At 36.6% G+C, this 23,889-nt stretch overlaps 1 protein-coding gene and 1 pseudogene across 1 annotated transcript; one reads left to right on the top strand and one right to left on the bottom strand.

Annotated features, from left to right (window-relative positions):
• The first annotated feature begins 15,498 nt into the window (after positions 1–15,498).
• Positions 15,499–20,072, top strand: LOC116110207 (annotated as a pseudogene).
• A 1,906-nt stretch (positions 20,073–21,978) lies between these two features.
• LOC116110205 (uncharacterized mitochondrial protein AtMg00810-like) lies at positions 21,979–23,139 on the bottom strand. The gene is made up of 3 exons (XM_031396424.1): positions 23,103–23,139; positions 22,339–22,985; positions 21,979–22,068 (listed from the first exon to the last, which is right to left on the bottom strand). Exons 1-3 carry the CDS (start codon positions 23,137–23,139, stop codon positions 21,979–21,981), a joined length of 774 nt encoding a protein of 257 aa, XP_031252284.1.
• Between the last annotated feature and the right edge of the window lie 750 nt (positions 23,140–23,889).

Here is a 23,889-nt window from a genome sequence, read left to right as displayed (position 1 = left end):
GGCAACCAAAAGGTATGAATGTTCCACATCTTTTGTATCCTAAATTACAAAATGTCAAACAAAACGATGATACATATTTGCGGGAATATAAAAACCATTAATTTTTTTTTTTTGATATGTCGAGAGTTCATCTCATAATTATATTTTCACATTCATGTTATTGTTTCCATATATTTATAAATTTTGATTGTATATTGTTTCTGCAATTGGTTTAGACATTTTTCAAGGAATGCCGGAATTAAGGGAGATTTTCAAAAAAGTTGAAACCAATCTGGATGATCTACATACTGTTAGAGACAAGTTCAGAGAAGTTATTGACCAAATGTTAGAAATCATGGAATCTGTCATGGATATTATTTATAACATAAACAAAAGAGAGTATGCATATACATTGGAGGAGCTGAACAACTATAAGAAAAATAGAAAATAAACTCTACATCGTCCAAACCCACTTCATAGTATGAAAAAGCGATGTACTTATTTCTTTTATAAAAAAAAAAAAAAAGAATTATTCTCTATATTCAATTTTATCTTGATTTTGGTGTTACTCATTAATTGATTGAAAATTGTTCTCCATCATAACACGTTAGTTTTGATTTGATTCTTCCATCTTCACACATTGGATGAGTATTAATAATAATTATATAAGTACATTACATAGGCATTTCAAAAATCTAACCATTTGAAATAAAAATGCATAAAGATGGAAGTTAGTTTGTTTTCAAACCTTGGTTGGAGAGAATCCTATACTGTGAGAAAAAAATTTACCAGTCAATGTCAAACCTGTAAATGAACTCAATATAAATTTTAAGTTTAAATAATTGATCTTCATAATATTAATTGATGTTAATAATTATAAAGGTACAATTATTAATTTTATCTTAACACAACTTTGTACATATATAGAAGTTATATTTACATTAGAACTTGTATAATTTAACAATTATCATCTCTTAATCTAATTACTTTATTCTGTTAGAAAAAATTTGTTTACAACCTATTTCAAAAATATTAAATAAATATACATGCGCAACATGCAGGCCCCATGTCTAGTTTAATATATATTCATAAATTATGAAAAATTTTATTTTTGTATGTTTCTTTTATTTTATTGTAACACTTTTTATCAGAGTTAACGACTTTTTTCCACCCAAATAATGGTTTAATGACACTTTCCCACACAAAAATTTTAAAATATCACTTTAATACCCAAATTTATATTATGTCGGTGAACAGAGAGCAACCTCGGTCCAGACTATTGGGACTTTCGAAGAGGGGAGACCGATGAGTCTTTTAGTCGTGGAAGGTTGAATTTTGGTGGGTGAGATTGATCGGAATTTGACTTGGGAGGGTCGGCTGTACAAACCCTAATCGCTCAATTGTTGGCGATTGGCGGGGTCGATGGGAATATGGTTTGAGGGGTTTTGATAAGTGATGATCGAGAAAGAAAATGGTGGTAGTGTGGGGTCGCAATGATGCCAGAATCAGAAGCGAAATATAAATTTAGGTAGTAAAGTGATATCTTAAAATTATGTGGATGGAAAAGTGTAATTAAGCCATTATTTGGATGGAAAAAAGTCATTTACTCATTATTATCAGTGTGTCTACAGTCAACATATGCGATATTATCTAACATTTAATATATATTATTTTATTCAAAATATTATATATTAATGACACATCACTTAGAATGTGAAATTTGTTTTGGGATGAATATCATTATTCTTAAAAGGAAATAAAATTGACATAATGATTATATCCAAGGTTCTATTAAGTATTTAAACCAACTCTAAAATAATTATCTCATATTAAACAAAAAATAAAAAGACTAAAATAACCTCGTTTATATTTTTCCTTTATTTCCCTTCCACCATCATTTTATCATGTTTTTCTTTCCCAACTCTAGCACACTAATCACTCATAAACACCTAACACTACTACAAACAAACAACCATCCTCCATCGCCACAAGGCACAAACAACCATCTAAACCCAAAATCCAAAATAAACCCTTCAATTGTTTTTTGTTTTTGTTTTTAAAAAAAAAGCCAAAAACATTTGGAATTTCTATTTTTATGGAAAACATTGTTGGGTTAGGACAAGAAACTATATTTAAGGTATGACGATGGAAATATGAACGATAAGCAAAAGAGTTAACGACTTTTTCCCACCCAAATAATGACTTAATGACACTTTCCCCCACAGACTTTTAAAATACCACTTTCCCACCCAAAAAAAAAAATACACTTTACGATTCAACGGCAAATGGAGAGTAAACTCGATCCATTCCTAGGCCGGTGAGTCTTTTGGTGGTGGAAGGTTGGATTTCGGTGGTGGTGATTGGTCAAAATTTGACTTGGGATGAGTGGCTACGCAAACCCTAATTACTTGATTATCGATAATTGGTTGGGTCTACAGGAGTAAGGCTTGAATGGTTTTGGTGAGTGATTATCGTGGAAGAGAATAGTGGTGGTGTGGAGTCGCAACGATGTTGGAGTTGACTGGTGATTGGAAGGGTCGACGAGAAAGTGTCATTAAATGTATTTTTTTGGTTGGGAAAATTGTATTTTAAAAGTTTGAGGGTAGGAAAGCGTCATTAAGCCATTATTTGGGCGGGAAAAAGTTGTTTACTCTTAAGGAAAATGTATGATAGGGTTAGGGTCCAATTTCTCATACAAGATGATACTCTTGTAATTTCAAGATATATCATAGTATCCATGCCTTTTCTGGATTAATAAGTTACGACTTATCGTATACGAGATGTCGTCTCCAACCTAAGAAGTTGGACGACATTTTAAGTTGAAACACAAAATCCACTTTTAACAAAAATACTACACTCACAAATTCTTCTTATTAACTTTCTCTTACAAACTCGACGTGTCAATTCGCAATTAGTCAGCTTGCAATCGGTTCCGCCTGACCAAATACGAGCTGACCAATTATGAACTATCACGTCACATTGGTGAAAAAAAGTTGTAAGAAGTGTTTGTCAATCTATCTTTTTTCTACTTTTAATTCTTTGATGACAAATTGTCGCGTGGTGATAGTTTTATAGAACTACATGTCGTTTATAAACAAAATGCATGTCAACGACTTGTCCCTCTGACAGCCTACCATGCCTCAAGTGAAAGAATTTGTTTATACTTCATACAGATTAAGGGCATTTTATTAAAAGGCCATATGAAGTTCAAATTTAATTAAAAGGCCATGTAGTTTGAAAGTGTTAAGTAAATAGCCTTGTTATTGATTAAGGTTAATTAAACATGATTAATGGTTAATTAGGATTAATGAAGTATTGTGTAATCTTTTAAAAATTATAATATGTCCCCAAAGAGCTGAAATTCTTGCAAACAAACCCAAACACCTTCTTCTTCTTCCTCCCGCCACATTAATGCATCCCTCCCCTGGTTGTTGTTTCTTGTAAGCTTCGTCTTCTTCATCATCTTCTTCTTCGTCTACATCTTCTTCTTCATGTACATCTTCTTCTTCTTCCTCCATCCTATACATCTTCTTCTTCCCGCCATTAACACTATCTTCTTCCGCCGCCATTAACATTTTCTCCACCACAGATCCTCTTTCTCCTCCTCCTCCTCTTGACATTTCGTCTAGGTATGTGTATCTCCCCTTTCCATTTTATATTTTGATTTACAAAGATTTAATGATGGATTGGGTTAGGGTTATGATTTTGATTTAGTTTTTTAGGTTGTTGGGTTGTGTTTGATGTAATGGAAGTTGAAAAGAGTGAAATTTGTTGAATATTTTCTTGCATTATGGGTAACTGGGGGTGGTAGCACCGATTGCAGGTAGAGATGACTGAAAATGTGTTTTGGATATGATGGATTGCTTAAGCGATCTGGTATGTCTAGTATAATGCAATAGTTCGTAGATCGCTTAAGCAATCAGGTATATGGCGGAAGATCACTTAAACGATCTACTATAAGTTTGGTGTACGGCAGCAGATCGCTTAAATGATTAGGTAAATGGCATAAGATCGCTTAAGCGATCAGGCTTATTTATACCGGATTGCTTAAGCGATCCATTATATCGCTTAAGCGATCTAGTAAATGATATACCAGATCGCTTAAACGATACACCAGATCTCTTAAGCGACTCTGTAGATGCTTTTTAAAATCTTTCAACCCTTAATACATCAGTTAATAATATATATTTTTTCTTGCATTATAGGTACTTGGCTATTATTAGACATGGAACAAGTTGTTTTGGGTGTTGAATATTTTGGTGAGTGGGTGGAGGAAGAAAGTTGCTGGAAGTGGATTGGGAAGAGCAAAGAAGTTATACCAATTGCTGTGAGCACAGAGGTTAGTTTTGATGAGTTGATTGATGAAATAATTAGAAGAGGTGATTTGAGTTGCTCATGTAGTGATATAGTTGTGAAGTATGTTTTAAGCAGAGTTCCTGAATATTATAAGGTACCTCCTGCTATATTAAAGTCGGATGAAGGTGTGAAGTTATATATGATTGATGTGGCCGATAATGGTTCGAGGTTGATTTTAAGGGTTTCTTTTGTAGATAAACCGTTGGAAGTTGGTTCAAAGGAAGGGGATAACAAGGAAGTTGGCAGAGATTTGGCTGGTTTTAATTTGAACTAGGAGGGCATTGATTTGTTAGTTGAAAAATCAAGAGTAGGCGGTGATTTGGGTGGTAAGGAGGACACTATAGGAGAGGTTAGTCATGTGCGGCAAAATGAAAATATTAAGGAGGAGGACCCTATACATGTTCCCGCAGATGTAGATATTCTTTCAAATACAGATTATGCAGAAGGTGTAGTTTGTGAGGAAGAAAACACTATGGTCCTTTATGCAGGTTCAAAGGGGACAATTGCAGGTAGTAGTGAACCAGCTCATGTTTTTATGGATAGATCGAAGTTGCATATAGGGTATTTATTTGACAACAATGAGGAAGTGGTGAGGAAGCTAAAACTTGTTGTTGGGAGAGGTAATTTTGAGTTCATCACCAAAAAGTCTAGTTCATCGGTCATGATGGTTGCATGTCATGACCAAAAGTGCAAGTGGCAGGTTTATTATAGAAGGTTGGCAGAGTACGAAAATTTTATTCTTAGCACATATACCCGTGAGCACACATGTGGTTTGTAATATATTTCAGGTGAGCATCAACAAGCCTCCACTGATGTTATTGGACAATTTGTGAAAAGTCAGTTCATTGAAGGGAAAGGTCCGTCTCCTAAAGACATTTAGAGACTTGTGCGCATAGAGTTGGGATGTGTTGTTAGTTACTGGAAATGCTAGAAAGGGAGACAACATGCACAAGATTTTGTGAGGGGTATGTCGAAGCACGGGTATGCAGTATTAAAGCGTAACATTATATGTTTGAGTTGACAAACCAAGGTAGCAAGACGACTTTGAAGTGGGACAAGAATATGATGTTTAAATATTTGTTTGTTGCTTACGGTTCTGCTATAAGGGGTTTTATAAACATGAGAAATGTGTTGGTTGCTGATGGTTTCTTTTCTATGGGAAAGTATGGAGGTACATTGTTGGTGGCCACTGCACAGGACAACGAGAATCACACATATCCCGTTGCATGGTGTGTGGTTGACTCTAAGAACGACAAGTCGTGGACTTGGTTTTTTCAGCAATTACATACGATAGTGCCCGACAGTGACGAGTTGTGCATAATATCCTATAGGCACAACTCTATAAAGAAGGGGATTGCCACTATTTACCCTTAAGTACATCACGGATTCTGTATGAGGCACCTTAGTGAGAACATAAAACAAAAGTTTAAGTGTGCTGGCCTCCTTTAGACATACTACATGACAACAAAAGCTTATCGAGTTGATAAGTTCGAGGAGCACTTCCGGCAAATCCGAATCAAGGATGATAGAATTGCTAAGTATCTTGAGCATGATGTTGGTTTTGAGTGATAGAGTAGAGCTTACTTTCTTGGAAGATGTTCGAGTAGGTGCCCTAGAGTCAATCAATTATTGTAAAATTGACTCTATAATAAATGTTTATTTATCGATAAAAGGCATATTCTTCTATATCGTGTATGTAATGATATATGTCCTTAGGATGGTAGAACCGTGACGAGAGTATTAAGTGTTTCACATCTTAATAGTGAGAACCCTATGATCACATATGGTGGCCATTCTAGAAACGTCTATAGCCCTAGTATTATTCTGACCAAGGACACAGATAATACGGTAAGGCTATCATAGTGTTGAACAACCCTATCGAAAGGCAATGATTGATCTCACTTGTCAAGGTTGTTTGCCGACAACCTGGTGCAATGCATGGGTGCTTGCTAGAGGCAAGTTCATTGGATAGACCCACCAGAGGATTCCATATGGATGGTAACCCCAGTGTTTATGGAATAAATCCTCTAACGGATGGTGGTGCATGTGATACTTAGACTTGAGATCACCGGAGTGCCTTGTGCACCAATTGGTGTAGTTTGACACTAGCCCAATGTAGTTCTACTCAGAGCTATTAATACGATAGTGATTGGCTACATTGAGAAGTGCATCGAGACGATGGTGGATCGATAAAGGATTCACCACTCCTAGGTACGAGAGAAGTTATCTCATTGGGTAATACAATAAATGGCAATGACACTAAATCTATGGCCACAGTGGGATTGAGTTGATGCTCAATCCAATTTAATATTCTTGTCAATGGTCTAGTAATTGAATACAAACATGTTGAGGATATCTAAGGTTGACACTATTTCTGTACCTTAGTCTCGATGAGATAAATGATGATGAAAGGATTTGATTGCATGGTAACCTTACCATTGACAGGCTACGATTTCGCTGAATCCAAATCTATCGGGTGGCCATGATGTCTTGCTAGGGGCCAATCTTAGTCTGTGTGTAGTGAGACGATTAATTGTTGTTAATCGCAATATTACACACTGCCGATATGATGAGGAGCCTACGGGTCACACACTTAGAAGATAATTTAAGAATCAATTTGTGAGAAGGGCATTTTTGTCTTTCAGGATAAAAGGGTATTTTGGTAATCTCACAGTGCAATTAAATTTGCTAAGGTTGTTGCATGTATTTAATTTTAATATTAAAATTAAATTAGTGAGATTATATTTAAATAAATTAGTGAAAAAAATTTCAATTTTGATTATTCTTGATGCCGGCAATTGTTCTAGTAAAGCAATTGTCGGTTCTTCGGATTATCTTCGTGTGGACTTCCGTGAGTGCGATCCTACATTGGATCGATTAGCGAAGAATCACGTGAATAGTTGATGGTGAACAGTGTTCGTGTCCGAAATCAGAGACATTCGGAGGAGCCTCCAAACATTGGTATGAACTAAATCCTTATATGGATTTGTTTTTAATACAGTTTTATTTTACGTTTTAGTTTTTGCATGAAAACGTTATAATCTGTACTTGGATCTTGGTTCGTGTAATTGATCGATTCATTTTAAATATTACGTTTTCTCACTGCGCGAATCCACTCAATTTTTTACAGAAGAAGGTTTGATGTCATGACCATGAACATAGCCGAGTCCATAAATTTGAAGTTGTTAATAGAAAGAGAGTTTCCAATAGTTGCCCTTTTTGGTGCAATCTAGGGGACATTGTAACGGTGGTTTCATGAGAGTCGTACGGAGTCAGATAATTTTACTACAACCCTTGTTCTGTTAGCTGAAAAATTATTGCGAGAACATATGGAACTATCAAATGCACTATTTGCCTATCCTCTTAGTGCTCAAGAGTTCACCGTGTGCGACTATGGTCCAGATGCCCTAGTTAACCTTGTTAGTAAAACTTGCAGCTGTAAAGTGCTTGACATTCAACGTTTATCTTGTCCTCATGCACTAGCAGCACTGAAACACCAACGGAAGCCGGATTTCGGTTCAAGAATTTACATGGAACTTTGCTTCCCTCTCTATATGGCAAATCACTACATGCTGGCTTATTCAGAAATGATATATCCAGTTCCTCCAGAGGAGCAGTGGGTAGTGCCGCCAGAGTTGGCTAACATTATCATCCATCCGCCATTCAAGAAGACAGAAAAGGGGATTAAAAGAGTTAAGGGTATTCCATCAGCCTCTGAGGTTCCCTAGAGGATGAATAAATGCTCAATTTGCAAGCAACCTGGCCACAAGAGAAGCAGTTGCCAAAATTAATCACATGCAGATCCAGAAAATTAGGTTTGAAGAAGGATGAAATCGAGAGAGTTGCCAAGGCCAACCGTTGAGGAGTTGTTGCTTTAAATTTTTTATGTTTTAAATTTTATTGTTACCTTGAATAAATCATCATTTATATTTAGTATTCTTGTTACATGGCCTTGATATATTGATGCAATTAGGTTGTCAAATTCAAGAGAAAGTATGGAATTAATATGTGTTGGTGATTTTAGGTTGTCAAAATTCAAGAGAAAAGCTGGAAAAAAATATGTATTGCCCATGATCGCTTAAGTGATATATAAGCGACTAGATATATCGCTTAAGCGACAAAGGGTTTTTCATAAAGGATCGCTTAAGCGAGAAAATAAATCGCTTAAACAATTGTGCATCTGGACAGATGTTTATACTGTCATGGACTTGATCGCTTAAACGATTTTGTATTGCTTAAGCAACCAAGGGTAAAAGCGAAGAATCACTTAAGCGATAACATCATGCATCTGGGCAGATATTGATTCTGCCTCGGACTTAATCGCTTAAGTGACTAGGGGTAAAAGTGAAGAATCACTTAAGCGAGACCGTAAATCGCTTAAGCGATGTGCAACTGGTAGATCTTGATTTTGCCTCGGACTTGATCTATTGTAGATAGCTTAACCGACCAAGGGTAAAAGTGAAGAATCGCTTAAGCGAGACCATAAATCGCTTAAACTATCATGTATCTGGGCAGATCTCGATTCTGCCTTGGACTTGATCGCTTAAGCGATTTTATATCCCTTAAGCGACCAAGGGTAAAAGCATAAATCACTTAAGCGAGAAAGTAAATCGCTTAAGCGATCGTGCATCTGGGCACATATTGATTCTGCCTTGTACATGATCGCTTAAGCGACCAAGGGTAAAAGTGAAGCATCACTTAAGTGATCCTGATTCTTGCTTGAACGTAATCGTTTAAGCGACTTGACGTGATCGCTTAAACGACTAACTCTGAACATACTAGATCACTTACGAGAGACCTAGGATCGCTTAAGCGATCCACTGTACTCGGATGACCTTTATTCTGCCTTTGACAAGATCACGTAAGCGATTTATTATCGCTTAAGCGACTAAGGCTAATAGACAAGATCTCTTAAGCGAAACAATATATCGCTTAAGCAACCAAGGGTAAATAGACAGGATCGCTTAAGCGACATTTTATATCGCTTAAGCGATTAAGGGTAATTTACTTCAATGTTTCTTTTCCAAGTTTATGGAACATGTTTAATATAGACGTAAAAGAACTAATTTAATTAAAATATAATCATGGTCATAGTCCACTGAACTAATCGTACACATAAATGTTTAATATAGACGTAAACATTCTACACCATATATGTTTAATATAGACGTAAAAGAACTAATTTAATTTAATTTAAAGAAAATCGATTAAGTGATATAAATAATCAAATCAATTGACACAAGACAGATCCTGGTCCACTGAATTAATCGTACACCATATATGTTTAATATAGACGTAAACATTCTATACCATATATGTTTAATATAGACGTAAAATAACTAATTTAATTTTAAAAAAAATAATCAAATCAATATGGGACAACCTATTCCAAAAAAAATAAAAGGAATCGATTAAGCGATCCCGTCATTGCTTAAGCGATCTTGTCTTGATAAGCTTTCATCGCTTAAGCGATAGTGTTAATCGCTTAAGCGATCTTGTGAAAGGCAATAAAAATAATCCGAATACACTGGATCACATAAGAGATTTCATTTCTCGCTTAAGTGATCCTGTGTATTTAGCCTTAGTCACTTAAGTGATCTGGTACCGTCGCTTAAGCGATCACATACAAGCAAATCTTAAGATCACTTAAGATATGCTTCGCTTTTATCCTTGGTCGCTTAAATGATCCATAATCGCTTAAGCGATTAAGTCCGAGGCAGAATCAAGATCTGTCCAGATGCACGATCGCTTAAGCAATTTATGGTATCGCTTAAGCGATTCTTTGCTTTTACCCTTGGTCGCTTAAGCGATCAAGTCCTAGGCAGAATCAAGATCTGCCTAGGTGCACGATCTCTTACTTTATGGTATCGCTTAAGCGATTTTTCGCTTTTACCCTTAGTCGTTTAAGCGATTATGGATCGCTTAAGCGATTAAGTCCAAGGCAGAATCAAGATCTACCCAGTTGCACAATCACTTAAGCGATTTATGGTATTGCTTAACCTATTCTTCGCTTTTACCCTTGGTCGCTTAAGCGATAAAGTCTGAGGCATAATCAAGATCTGCCCAGTTGCACAATCGCTTAAGCGATTTGTGGTATCATTTAAGCGATTTTTTGCTTTTACCCTTGGTCGCTTAAGCGATTAAGTCCGAGGCAGAATCAAGATCTGCCCAGTTGCACGATCGCTTAAGCGATTTATTGTCTCACTTAAGTGATCCTTTATGGAAAACCATTTGTCACTTAAGCGATATATGTAGTCGCTTATATATCGCTTAAGCGATCATGGGCAATACATATTTTTTCCAGCTTTTCTCCTGAATTTTGACAGACTAAAATCACCAACACATATTAATTCCATATTTTCTCTTGAATTTGACAACCTAATTGCATCAACACATCAAGGCCATGAACAAAAATACTAAATAAACTCAAACTCAAAAGAGGGAGAGAAATATTGAATTGCTTTTGTATTAATCTGAAATGTGTCAATTACATTCAATGACAACATTATGTACAACAAATAAATCTCCTATATACACCTAAAAAAAAAAAGCAGGGCCGGTAGTCTCCATCCCCCTTCTTCATCATTCTCTTCAGCCACTTCCCCATCCTCCAAAATTATTCGGCACACCTTCAGCATCAGCACCACAACCCAAGTATCAACAGCCTGACGCCTAACAACACCAGCTGATCCAATTCAAGACAATCCAATTATTCAAGACAACCCAATAAGACAACATCACATAAACTACAAAATTCTAAGTCCAACTTCATACCTTTTGATGACAGCATCAACAATGACTTGGATTGGGTTCTAGTCAGTCAAAAGGGATCCATATGCCCATGGAAGCAGTCAACAGCCCAGCGCTCTCGACAATTGCTCATTGTTTCATCATTCAAGTCATCCATCGAGGTGTTGGTCATGTCGATCTCAATAAATTTCAGTACATATGCCCCACAATTAGCACTACAATAGGAGGAAGACATTAGCATTAGAATCAGATTATAGAACAATTGTATTATGTAAGTTTTATACAAAATTTACCATGAGTAATTTGTCGGGACAGGAAGGCGCTTGAGTGGCCACTTTCCCGTCAGTACTTCGTCACCAAAGTGCTAAACATCTCGCTGTCGCGCAACAGCTATGGGAACAATAAGCATAGTGGCTCTAACTCCAACTTCATCTCCAACTACCTCTCTCGACAAATACTTGGGTTGCAGTCAAGGATCTTTAGCAAGCCCTCCTTTAGAAGCGTGACAACGGTTATCCAGTGCATATCTTTTAACCTTTGCCCAACTGTGGCCATGTTTGGGCCTTTTCCCCCGTACATACTACATGATTCTGTCATCAAACTAAAAATCATCAGGGACGCCGTTGAAGTCATCTGTGCCCAATCTTTTTCGCTTGCCTCCTCTTGCTGGACTTCTACCAATGACCTTTTTCATTAAAGTGTCATATGTCGTTACTAGCGTTTAGCCAAAGGCCACATCAGTGATGGCACAACTGGGATACAATATATCACCATTATTGCTCTGTCGTAGCCTCATGAGTGCCAATACCTCATCGATGTGCTACATCAAATAAAAACAACATGATAAGTATACAATACCTTATGGAAAACATAAGCAAAAATAAGGAAAAATAAGGGAAAATAACTTACCGAGTGGTCAAGCCACCTGCCCATCATCAACATCTTTTCAAACCACTCCTAGGGATAATCCCCAGTCTTGCACTTCACATGGGCATCACTTCCAGATTCATTGTAATAGGCATAAAAGAGTTTTTTCTTTTCCTCCTTTATTGGCCTATACAAATCAACCTTTAACTCCTCCGTTTTCGCTTGCCCACTTCCTCCCCCTTCCTCCATTTGCATATCCCCACTTCCTTCGCATCTCACCTCACCCTCCTCTATTATCACTTCCCCACTTCCTCCAGCAACCTCCTTAACCTCCTCAATTTTTGCTTCTCCACTTTTGTGGACTTCCTCAATTTTTTTCTTCATTTTCCTCTTCTTCCCATACGTTACTACGATGTAAGGAGATTTGACAAACTTACTCTTTCGGCTCTCTCTTTTCAGCTCAAGTTGCACTTCAACCACTTTCAATACTCCACCAACTTCCTCCTCCACTCTACCAACTTTCTCTGCCATCTTATCAACTTTCTCCTCCACCTTTTTCATCCGCTCTTCCATCTTCTCAAACCTCTCATAAACGACTGTTGTAAAACTCTCAAACAGATCGTTTATGAGGTCAACCACCTCATTCTCCCGACCCCAACGCCTCGGCAAAGCGGTACTTGTTGTACCGGTTTGCCAATTGGGTGGAGGCGTACGAACCTCTTCATCCTCTTCCTCCTCCTCGTCCTCGTCCTCCTCCCCCTCCTCCTCTCTCTCGCTAATTGAAGCTTCATCATCCTCGGCGTCAACAACATTCTCAAGCAGTGGCCCTGCAACTGCACTCACATGTTTGACCCCTTCTAGGCCTCATATTAGGTGGTCTATCCCTTCATCTGCTTCATCCTCCAGTGCTTTGAAGGATGTAACATACTCCTCTCCCGATTCACCCCTAGTAGTGGTGAGGAACGGATGGACGACTCCCTGCAATAAGAAACAAAATCAATCAGATTTAAGCCACATTTAAAAACAAGTAAATATTCAAAAGCTTAATCATTTAATCTTACCCGAGCCGCTTGAATTTCCATGTCTATTTTGATTGTAAAAAAATAGTCCATATCATAATTAAAACACATATAATACAAAAAAATATAACAAAAAACTATTAATATGTACCTGCATTGCCCATGGGAAGCCAAACAAATTGTATGTGCTCGGTCTATTCTTCTCGACAGATTGGGACTGCTTTAACGCCAAGTCTTTTCCTTGCAAGGAGTCCATGGTTAGCTGAAATGAAACCCGTCCCCACAGATAAGCATTAAAGAAGTCCATGTTGCTTGCAAACTTCACCCAATCCATATTAACGGCTTTTGTTAAGTCAAAAGTCATTAGGATCGAATGCACGAACCATACCGGACACATTTTGAACCTCTCTAAAAAGTTATACTCACCTTCTTCTAACCTCTCCTCTAAATCGCGTCCCGTAATAGATGCTTTCTCCCGAAACCTTTCTAGCCAAGTTTTCGGCTGCCCTACTATTTTTTATTCTGTCTTGCTCTACCGCATCTTAAGCATGTCATCAAGGCATGTTCCATCATCCTAAAACGTAGTGGCTTTCCATCCACCACGAATGACATTTCTTTTTTTTGTTTTTGTTTTTTGCTTTTAACTGAATGCAGCAACATATAATGCACTCCCTGCCCCTAGAACACCTTTTTCTAATTTTCTCCGATGTTCATAAAATGACCGAAACAACTCTCTTTGAATCTGTCTAAACCCTTCTTCTGTTCCCATAAAATATCCATTATTTTCTTAAAAACTTGCCAACTCGACCTAACTGTCACTCTTACAGGGAAGTACGGTACCTTATCGCTTACAACCTCCAACCCATAGTCTTTATAGTTTATGCTTCGGAAAATCTGCATAATCGATATAAACTAAATATCAGCAAAAAAAAGAAATCAAAACAACTAATAGGCTACCAACATACTTTCTAAATAAAGAAAAAATATCATACAATGAACTTTTCAACTAATCTTTTCAAGTGTATGAGAAAAAAAAAAAAGGTGCATCATACAATGTAAATGAACATAAAAACTATACTGCACAGCTCATTACTAATCATGTCATCACAATAGTTAACAACTCAAAACACATCTAAAACATCACTAAACTAAAACTCAACCGAAGCATCAATTGAAAAGCAAGCATTTAACACTTTTAACACAACAAACAAACTTAGTCTTCCACTTAATAATATTACCTCCACCACCACCATCAACAACATCCATTCATTCATTGTTACAAACTAATAATCTAAACAATCACTCAGTTAAAACCTCACCAACGTATGAATTAAAAAACTTTCATTTCACACTTCAAGCACAACCAACAAACATTAGTATCACACATAACAACATTAACATAACACCTCCACCACCGTTACACATTCATTCATAGCATACAAATTCATAAGATCACTAATTTAAGGATCACCATAATTAAGACCATTATCCCCACAACTCAAAAAAACACATCCAAATAATCACCAAAGCTAAAACCCCACCAACATATGAATTAAAAACCCTACAATTTATCACTTTTAACACAACAATCATAGCCAGCCCTGCAAATGCAAGCCCTATAGGGCTGGCCTCGCACAGCGCATGTAGCGCTGCATGCGCTGTGTGGCTAGCCTTGCCAATATGTAGGGTAGCCCTCCTATTCCGCCACCTCCTGCCATCCCCAGCCCACCAAACTCCCAAAAACAACCTCTCCACGGCCTCCCTTGCCTTCCCCCATCCAAACAAAGCCACTACACCAATGCCCGCTAACTGCTCGACAAAATATCACAACCACCATAACAATAAAACCAACTATATCTCCCCCAAACTCACACAAATCAATCCATTTTCTCATCCAATTCAAAAAACAAGTAAAAAAACGTACCATTTCTTCACCGGCGTCTTCCTCTTCTCTCTATTCTTGTGCCGCCGTCGTCTCCTCTGCCTATGGACCACCTTTACTTATCGAATGATCCCCCGAAGTGTCGTCTTCGACAACCTTTGAACTGCTGGCACTGTCGGAGTCTAAGATTCGGAATGGGGTTGGGTTTTCCTCCTCTTTATGAATGTCAGCCATGGTTTTGTGTAAGGAAGCTTTAGAATTGAAAATTTGTCAGAATTTAGGCACTGTAGTCAGAAATTGTAGAGAAATGAATAGTGTTCATCGGTCATTTTTTGGGTATGTGGCTAGATTAAGCGATTTTGAAGGGTGGGGGCTCATTTTCAAATTTCAAAATTTAAACAACTTTTGTTAATTATTTTTCCCATATATGTTTAAATATTTTCACTTTAACCCATTTTACATGTTTAATGAATCCTAAGTATGTCACGTTAGCTTTTCAAAATTAAAAAAAAAATCATAAAGATTTAAGGATCATTTTTCAAATGCAAACTTGGGATGTACAGGGAGTTAAATTTCCTCTACAGATTAAGTAGGCAACCGGTAACAGGCTGTGAAATCTCTCTTCTTGTGTTCTTGGTTGCCCTCACCAGCAAGACTGTCATAACTTGAACTGAAAAAAAAAATTGAACTTAAATCCTTCTCTTCTCTTCTATTATTCTCCTCCTTCCTCCCAATTTTGAGCGCTTTTGCAGTAAACTTAAAGCGAAAAAGAGCAAATAGAAAATGAGTGTTATCGACATTTTAACGAGAGTAGATGCGATCTGCAAAAAGTACGACAAATACGACATCGAAAAGCAGAAGGATTCCAATGTCTCCGGCGACGATGCATTTGCTCGCCTATACGGCGTCGTCGAAGCTGACATCGAAGCCGCTCTTGAGGTCCCTTCGATCTCTCTTTCTACTATCTCTCATTTTGAAGTAGAATGCTTTAGACAATGTCAAATCTGATGATTTGGCTTCGTTTTTATCTAAAGAAGGGAAAATTTTATTTAAATTTGAAGGTCGTTTAGTTGCTGGGTTAGAGTTAATTAGAGATCTGTGGTTTTTGAATTAATTCGTAAGCATGTTTGATAATGATTATTATTTCCTACATTTATGCATATTCATATGAAATTCTCTTGACAAAATTTCAAATACGATGATATACAAGTTTTGGTTTTGAATTAGTTCTCAATTTACCTCAATTTAAGTCATTTTAGTGGTCGATGAGGATATAGACTTCGTTGGAGATCTATGGTGTTTTTCTTTTTTGTTCTTTTAAGCCGCATTTTGGTGAAGTTTGAAGGAGAGATAGGATTTGCTACTTTCTGTATTTGGTTAGTTCGTTTGTTTACTAAAATTTGAGGATTTGATCTGCAGAAAGCGGAGGCTGCTTCAAAGGAGAAAAATAGGGCATCTGTAGTTGCATTGAATGCTGAGATTCGTCGAACTAAGGCTCGATTGCTGGAAGAGGTTCCAAAGTTGCAGAGACTGGCTATGAAAAGGGTTGATATTCACTATTCTTGTTTTTTCTCTAAATTTCTTATTTGTATTGCTTTATTTATTGGAATTATTTTAGAACTTCTCTTGAACAAGAAAACTCCCCAGGTTTTGCCTCTCATTTATATGAATTTCATCTGGATTATTGAAAAGTGGATTGCTTGTATAATCATAATCTAGACATAGATCTCTGTTGAGTATTCTCTGTCCATGTTCCTTGTTACTTGTAAATAGCCATATGGTTGCATTCTGGTGAAGTAGATTAGAAACACCATCATTTATTCTTTACTTAAGTGAAATTGAAGTTGAATGAATCGACATGATCCCTAGTATACCAGAACATACTCTATTAAGTTTACCTTGTAATTTTGCTGATGATTATTTTGGTCTTTTACAGGTAAAGGGCTTTCAACGGAAGAGTTTGCTGCTCGTAATGATTTGGTTCTTGCATTGCCTGATAGGATCCAAGCTATACCAGATGGAACTGCAGCTGCTCCCAAACAAAGTGAGGTTGGTCCGTCAGCTTCCCGTACTGAAATCAAATTTGATCATGTATTTTTTTTTTTTTTTTTTTTTTTTTTCAGATTTCATATACAGATCTGGAATCTGAGTATTGAGTAGCTATATAGGCTTATGCAAAACCTATTCTATATATACCCTCCAATAACTTTTCCTCTTTGTGAGAAAAATGCTTCTCACTGCCCATACAATCAAACACTTGTCATTTAATGTACTATCTAATTTATTATGTGCTGAATGGATGGAAAGTATACTAGAATCTAGATTTAGCCAAAGCCAACGTGGGAAATATGAAGAATGAAAATCTTTTATATGGGTTGTGAGTCAATGGTTAAGATCTTAACACTACTCTAAAAACGTGTTACTGTTGCTTTTCGGTTTTGCTAAGCATTAAAAATTGAATTGATTATAACTTTGGCTAATTTTTACTTATTAATTGTTTAGTTTTGCCTTGTACCCTTGTGTTTAGCGTATAATAATTAAGCACAGATTATATGGAAAATGTATTTCAATTAGATTCAAAAAATGATAGTAAATAAGAACACGTGTGTTGCTCATTGGAGGCATTGATAATCGCTTTTATTCACCAAAAGGGATGAAAATGAAAAAGCTAAGGAGAATATTTGGGAAAGAGCTCTACTATATATATAGGCCATTATAACTGCTTAAACTTGAATTCATTTATAGTGTTATATCAATTGACGCCAAGTTCATGTGGAGGTATGATGGGTCTGCTAATCAGTGTGGGAATCATATATTTATTATTGCTGCTACTTACAGTCTTACATCTATTCTGTTTACTATATAGATGGGCGGTTTGACGATGAATACTTTCAACAAAGTGAAGAGTCTAGTCAGTTTAGGCAGAGTATGAAATGCGTAAAACAAAGCAGGCAAGTTCAGATCTTGACATACGTTTCTTTTGGCATGGTTTTTAAATTAGAAGGAAGCATGCAATTAAGTTATATGTACTTCCTTTTTAACCATGGTTTGTAAATTTGATCTATTTTGACATTCCTCAGGATCAAGGGTTGGAAATGATTCAAGGTCTTGATACTTTGAAAAACGCCCATGATATGAATGAGGTATGCAGGCTTAAATGAAACTACCAGCTCATTTGCAATATTCACATGTTTTGGTTCACTTATTGTTGGGAGTGCAGGAATTGGATAGGCAAGTTCCCTTGATGGATGAAATTGACACTAAGGTAGAACGTTGTATATCCTTCTATTCTTTCAAACTCTGCCCTTTCTGGAATATACAGTGTATGTTTATGTTCTTCATTCATTTTTGTAGGGATCGGGCGACAGCTGATCTTAAGAATACTAATGTTAGACTTAAAGACACTGTTAACCAGGTGATGACCTGCAATTCAAAGAAGTTTTGATTTCCATCTGTTTTTGGCTGTCTCCATATGTACGCTTCTTTGCTGATCTAACATAGCTTTTGGCCTGTTCCAGCTGAGTCCAGTCGCAATTTCTGTATTGACATAATTTTATTGTGCATAATTCTGGGAATTGGCAGCTATTTATACAAGTAAGCTCCTTCCTCTTCAGAATTGCTCAAATCATTGTCTGCTGTCTGTCACTATTTTGTTGACTTTAATAAATCATTTTCTCCTATCCACATGTCAAGTAATCTATCAAATTTGGCAAAAGCATTCAGTTAGATCTCCATGACGAGGAATTCCTAAAGTCTTATGTAGCTTAGAACAACCAAATCTTGGGACTGAGATTGTTTATAGGTTAGGACAACCGATTATGATATCAATGAAGTAGGTAGTTAAACAGAACTTGCTTGTGCCACCATTCTAAGTCCTATCATTGAAGCTTTGTTATATGAATCTGCTATATTTTATTAATATTACTACTAGCTGGTGTGTGGGTTCTATTAGTCTCTTCAGCCTTCAATCTGTCTTGTTATTTATGCTTTAAAGAGTTGACTAGTTTTGGATTAGTCGATTTCCTGCACTAGGTTATGTTATCTGCATTTTCTTTATATCTAATCTGATTGTGGTTTGGGTATTCCCTTCGATGGAATGTGACTTATTGATGTAAATTGCTGTGTTATTTGGGGCATCAGCCTCATGTCATGTGTTGAGATAGATGGTTTACAGCATAGGAAGAATAGAATTTCTGGATTGATGAATCATTAAGGTGTGAGGTGTAGATATAGAACCTTTAGTGTATTGAGAGAGAGCATTTGTCATTGCATTGTGAAGTCGTTGATCCCATTGTGTCATCAAATTCTACTGTAAGGTTTTTATTTTCACTGGCTTGAATTGAACTTTTAAAATGATTGTTTTGCACCATTTCATAAGCTCCTAGACCTTCCTTGGTTAGGATCATTTGGCATCTTTATTGGCATTCATTGCAGTTTTAGCACAGGAGTTGTCAGAAAGTTGATGAAATATTGGAGTCGACCCTCTGCTTCTACTTTTTGTTCATGTTGATTTATGAGGAAAAATGGAAGATGGCACTAAAACCCTGGGAATGCTTTGCAGAGATTGGAATTTTTCTTTTCAGCATTTAGTATTATTTGAATGCCCCTCAATCAGTAATATATATCAAATAGATAGGAATGACGATTATGAGAACCTGGTGAATTTTACTTGGAGGGTCTGGGCAAGATGTCCTCTTGAAGGCATCTTTAATAGAGCTATGATGTTTGGGATGAATGTACACCTTTTGGGTATTTGCCTACATGCTTCATGATTCAGAGTTGTCACGGTTGATTGGCTCTCTAGAGTTTACATTTTTAGATCTTTGTCTTGTACTTGTCTGGGTTGAAACTCTTGGTCATAGATCAGTCAATTCTTTATTATCATCGTAGCCATCATCAACATTGCCATTATTGATTGACTATGCAAATTTATTTTGATGGATGTGCTCTATTTGCAGTGTGCTAAAGAAGTGAAATGATACAAAAAAGCTGCTTGTCCTGTTTCCGGCTGCATTTTCTGGCATCTTTTTGCGTTTGAGGATTTACTCTGGTGCTTGATTTTGTATTTGGTTTCTTTCGTAAATTCGGGATATGCTGCTAACTGTTTCTTAAAATGTATGTTTGTCGTCTATATAAAAGGTCATAAAGCCTGTCGATAACCAATTTGCTTTCTTGTAGTTTATTTTGTTTACATTGTTTAAGAACATATTTTTCCTGATTGTTATTCGATAAAGCCAACATATTTGAAACACCATCAACATAACAGATGCCATCTACATTGAATGGATCTTAATAACCATTGATGATGGGAAATAAATTTGGTTAGTGGAATAGGAGGCTGTGTTTGGCAGATGGTCGGTATACTCTTCGAGCTTTTAGTTAACAAAATGATTGTATTATTTGTTGTTGGGATGTGAAGATTCTTGTCTAACCAAAGAAAAATAAAGAACAAGAAACAAAGAAAAAATTCTAGAGAAGACGAGAAAGAATTGTGAATTTCTTCTATTTTTTCTAACTGAAATCTGTTATAAGGTAGCAATGTTTTTATACATTGAATACGGAGTAAAACGCCTTGTTTCCCACTAAGTTGTTCTATTATAACACAATGTTTTGAAAACCGATCCGATCAGTGACTCGGATAGATAATTGGGTCTTGGATTGATCGGTTGAATCGATGATTAGATCGGTGACATCATTTTCTTATCTCTTCACCCCATCAATGTTGTCTGTCTACTTCTCCTTCTTTATCTCATTAGCTCATGAATCTCTCACCTCTCATATGATCGAAACGTGTCTTCCAACAAACTGTTTTTTTTTTTTTTCATTAAATGCAATACAGTACACTCTTCATCTTTTTCGAGGATATTTAATATTTGTTTTTATTTTCAATGACAACTCATTAAATGCACTATAAGTACACCTTCTTTATTTATTAAATTAAATTATTTATTTTCAATCTCTTCTATCTTAAGGTTGCAGGAGCGAAAAAGAGTAGAGAGAGAAAGCTTAAGCAACTTCTTTCTCCAAGTCTCTTTGTTTTTCTTTACTCTTTCATTTGTTCTGTTCTAATTATTAAAGCTCTTCCGATTCTTCAGCTTTCCTCTAATCAAAAGGTGCATGCCTTCTACACCAAAACACACAAACACATTCACTCTTCCTTTTTGACAAAATCCTCATTTCCTTCTCTCTTATTAGCTGTGTGTTGCCACTGTTTTATGCACCTCCACCATTCTCCACCACCATCGCCACCGCAGTAGCAACGGCCTAGGGTTTCAACTCCTCTCACTTGTTTTTTCTCCTCTTCTTTGAGTTGGATTCTCTCTTCTTCTAGTGGCTTCATTGATTAGTATTATTTTCTTTGGGTTGATTAGCCTCATATTTTTAATTGAAAATTGTAAAAGGGATTTGAATCTCAGAACTTAGGAATTTGAGTTGACAAAACCGGTTGTACTGGTGGGTCGCTACAGTAACACCGGTCCAACCGCAGGTCAAAACGAGTTAATTCTCATTCCCGGTTTTCTACCCTGACTGGCCCGGCTAAGCCACCGATTCTCGATCAAATCGGTTAAACCGATCGGGCCGATCCGGGTTTTAAAACCTTGTTACAACATAACCTAGATATTTGTTTTATTACAAACACAACCCAGATATATTGGGAGTTCTTCTACCTTCATTCCAATATTTCCCCTTAAGCTAAACCACTCCGCATACCGGGAATTCTTTTATCTCTTCCTTTATTCCAATATTTCCCCTCAAACGCAACACTTCTACTTAAGCATTTGCTGCTAATCACTTAATCATTTGCTGCTAATCATTTGATATACAACTATTCCTAGTACTCATGCTGATAACACCTCAAACACTTTAAAATCATACCACCACAGGTTAGCTTTTACAACCTCAACAGCAGCACAAAATATACTATGACTTCAACATACATTAGCTTCCAGATTACTCACATCTCAACATGAACTTTACTATTGCAAATCCCAATCAAATCATCTTTTAACAATGCAGATATAGAAAATACACATTCAATGCAGATCACAGGAGTAGAACATATCAACAACTCTTCTCAGTACCAAACTTAATTTGACAGCCTACAAACCAAAAATAGAACTTGATCTAATCAGTCAACACAGAAGTCACATTAAGCTTATCTTGTAGCAGACCAAACCTGTTACTAGGCAAAGCCTTAATGAGGATATCTGCAGCCTGATATTCAAAGGATACATACTGCACATTCAGAGCTTTTCTTGAAACAAGTTCTCTCACATAGTGCACATCAATCTTTATATGTTTGGTCCTAGTGTGAAAAACTAAATTTGAGGACAAGGCCTTAGCACTCATGTTGTCACACCAGATCACAAGCATATTATTAATTGTAATTCCAAGTTCTTCAAATAAATGTTGAACCCACACAATTTCAGTAGTTGCTTAACTTAAAGATCGGTACTTTGCCTCTATAGATGATAAGGAGACTACCTTTTGCTTCCGTGGACACCATTGAATCAGATTACCTCCAACGAACATAGTATATCCACTGGTGGACTTTCTATCATTAATATCACTAGCCCAATTCGCATCAACATAGGTTTCGAGAATGAATTTCTGACTTCTTGTGAATATAACACCATGCTGTAAAGTTCCCTTAACATTTTGTAAAATTCTTTTGCTTGCTGTCCAGTGAGCTACTGTAGGACTTTGTAAAAATTGGCTTAATTTATTTACTGAAAAGGCTAAGTCAAGCCTAGATAGGATCAGATATTGTAGATCCCCAATAATGCTTCTATACAAAGTAGGTTGATCAAACATCTCACTGTTTTCTTTTCTTAATTTCACTCCAGTAGCCATACGGGTAGGACATGGTTTTGAATCTTTCATTCCAGCCTTTTGCAGCAGGTCTTGTGCATACTTAGTTTGAGCGAGAAGTAAACCTATAGCATTTCTTTGAATTTCAAAGTCGAGAAAATACTGCACCTCTCCCAAAATTTTCAAAGCAAACTGATTATTAAGATCAGTCACTACTTGATCAATAAGCTGACTGTTATTTCCTATCACCAAAATGTCATCTACATAGACTAGTAGATAGACAACTTGAGAATCCTTCTTATAAAAGAAAAGACTCACATCTGAAGCAGAATTAACAAACCCCCAATCTAGCAATGCAGCCTTAAGTTTGTTAAATCAAGCTCGTGGAGCCTGTTTAAGGCCATACAAAGCTTTGTGTAATTGACAGACTTGTTTACCTTGAGAACATGTAGAGGAGAAACCTTCAGGAGGCATCATAAACACTATTTCTACTAATTCCCCATTTAGGAAAGCATTATTAATGTCGAGCTACTGTATTTTCCAATTCTGATGCACTGCAACAGATAACATGACTCTGATTGTAGCTGCTTTAATAACCGATGAAAACGTATCGAAGTAATCAAGGTCAGGGGTTTGCTGAAACCCTTTAGCCACAAGTATGGCCTTGTACTTCTGAAGAGTCTCATCTGAATTTAATTTTGTCTTCAACACCCACTTGCATCCAACAACATGCATTCCTTTTTCATAAGGCACAAGCTCCCAAGTTTTATTTCTCAAAAGTGCCTCATATTCAGCAGTCATGGCTTGTTTCCATTCAGGGGTATGTAAAGCTTCAGAGACTGATTTTGGCTCCTTTAATATGAGACAAGTGGACAAGAAATCCTAATATGAACGATGAGGTTTATAACCAATCTTAGATCTAGTAAGCATTGGATGACTATTTATAGCTGAGGTAGAGGGACAGTAAGGAGGTACTACTTCCAACTGAATACCAGTAGTACCTTATGGATGAGTTACTGCCAGAAGAGCAACAACGTGATTTTGTTTTTCCTGATGTGGCAAAATATGACTTGAAGCATTACTGTAGTCTTTATCACTCATCAAAATGGGAACTGAATTTTCACAGCTGATATGTCAAACTAGGAAGCTTCAGGTATATTAACATTGTTTTGTGCTTGCTGCCTTATCAAACTAAGAACAGATTCTTCAAATTGAGCAGCTCCA

This window comes from Pistacia vera, unplaced genomic scaffold (genome assembly GCF_008641045.1).
Source record: "Pistacia vera cultivar Batoury unplaced genomic scaffold, PisVer_v2 Contig599, whole genome shotgun sequence".
NCBI lineage: Eukaryota > Viridiplantae > Streptophyta > Magnoliopsida > Sapindales > Anacardiaceae > Pistacia > Pistacia vera.
Note: the sequence above shows the minus strand (reverse complement) of the source record. Positions and strands in the feature narration are given on the sequence as shown.

What these genes read in the sequence shown, in the direction of transcription:
- LOC116110205 (XM_031396424.1), bottom strand. Translation starts at nt 23,139, where the DNA reads ATGCCTCCTGAAGGTTTCTCCTCTACATGTTCTCAAG. An exon ending in CTCCTCTACATGTTCTCAAG is followed by an intron (nt 22,986 to 23,102) that starts GTAAACAAGTCT and finishes ATTCTGCTTCAG; the next exon opens with ATGTGAGTCTTTTCTTTTAT. An exon ending in GGTGTCCACGGAAGCAAAAG is followed by an intron (nt 22,069 to 22,338) that starts GTAGTCTCCTTA and finishes TTTGAATATCAG; the next exon opens with GCTGCAGATATCCTCATTAA.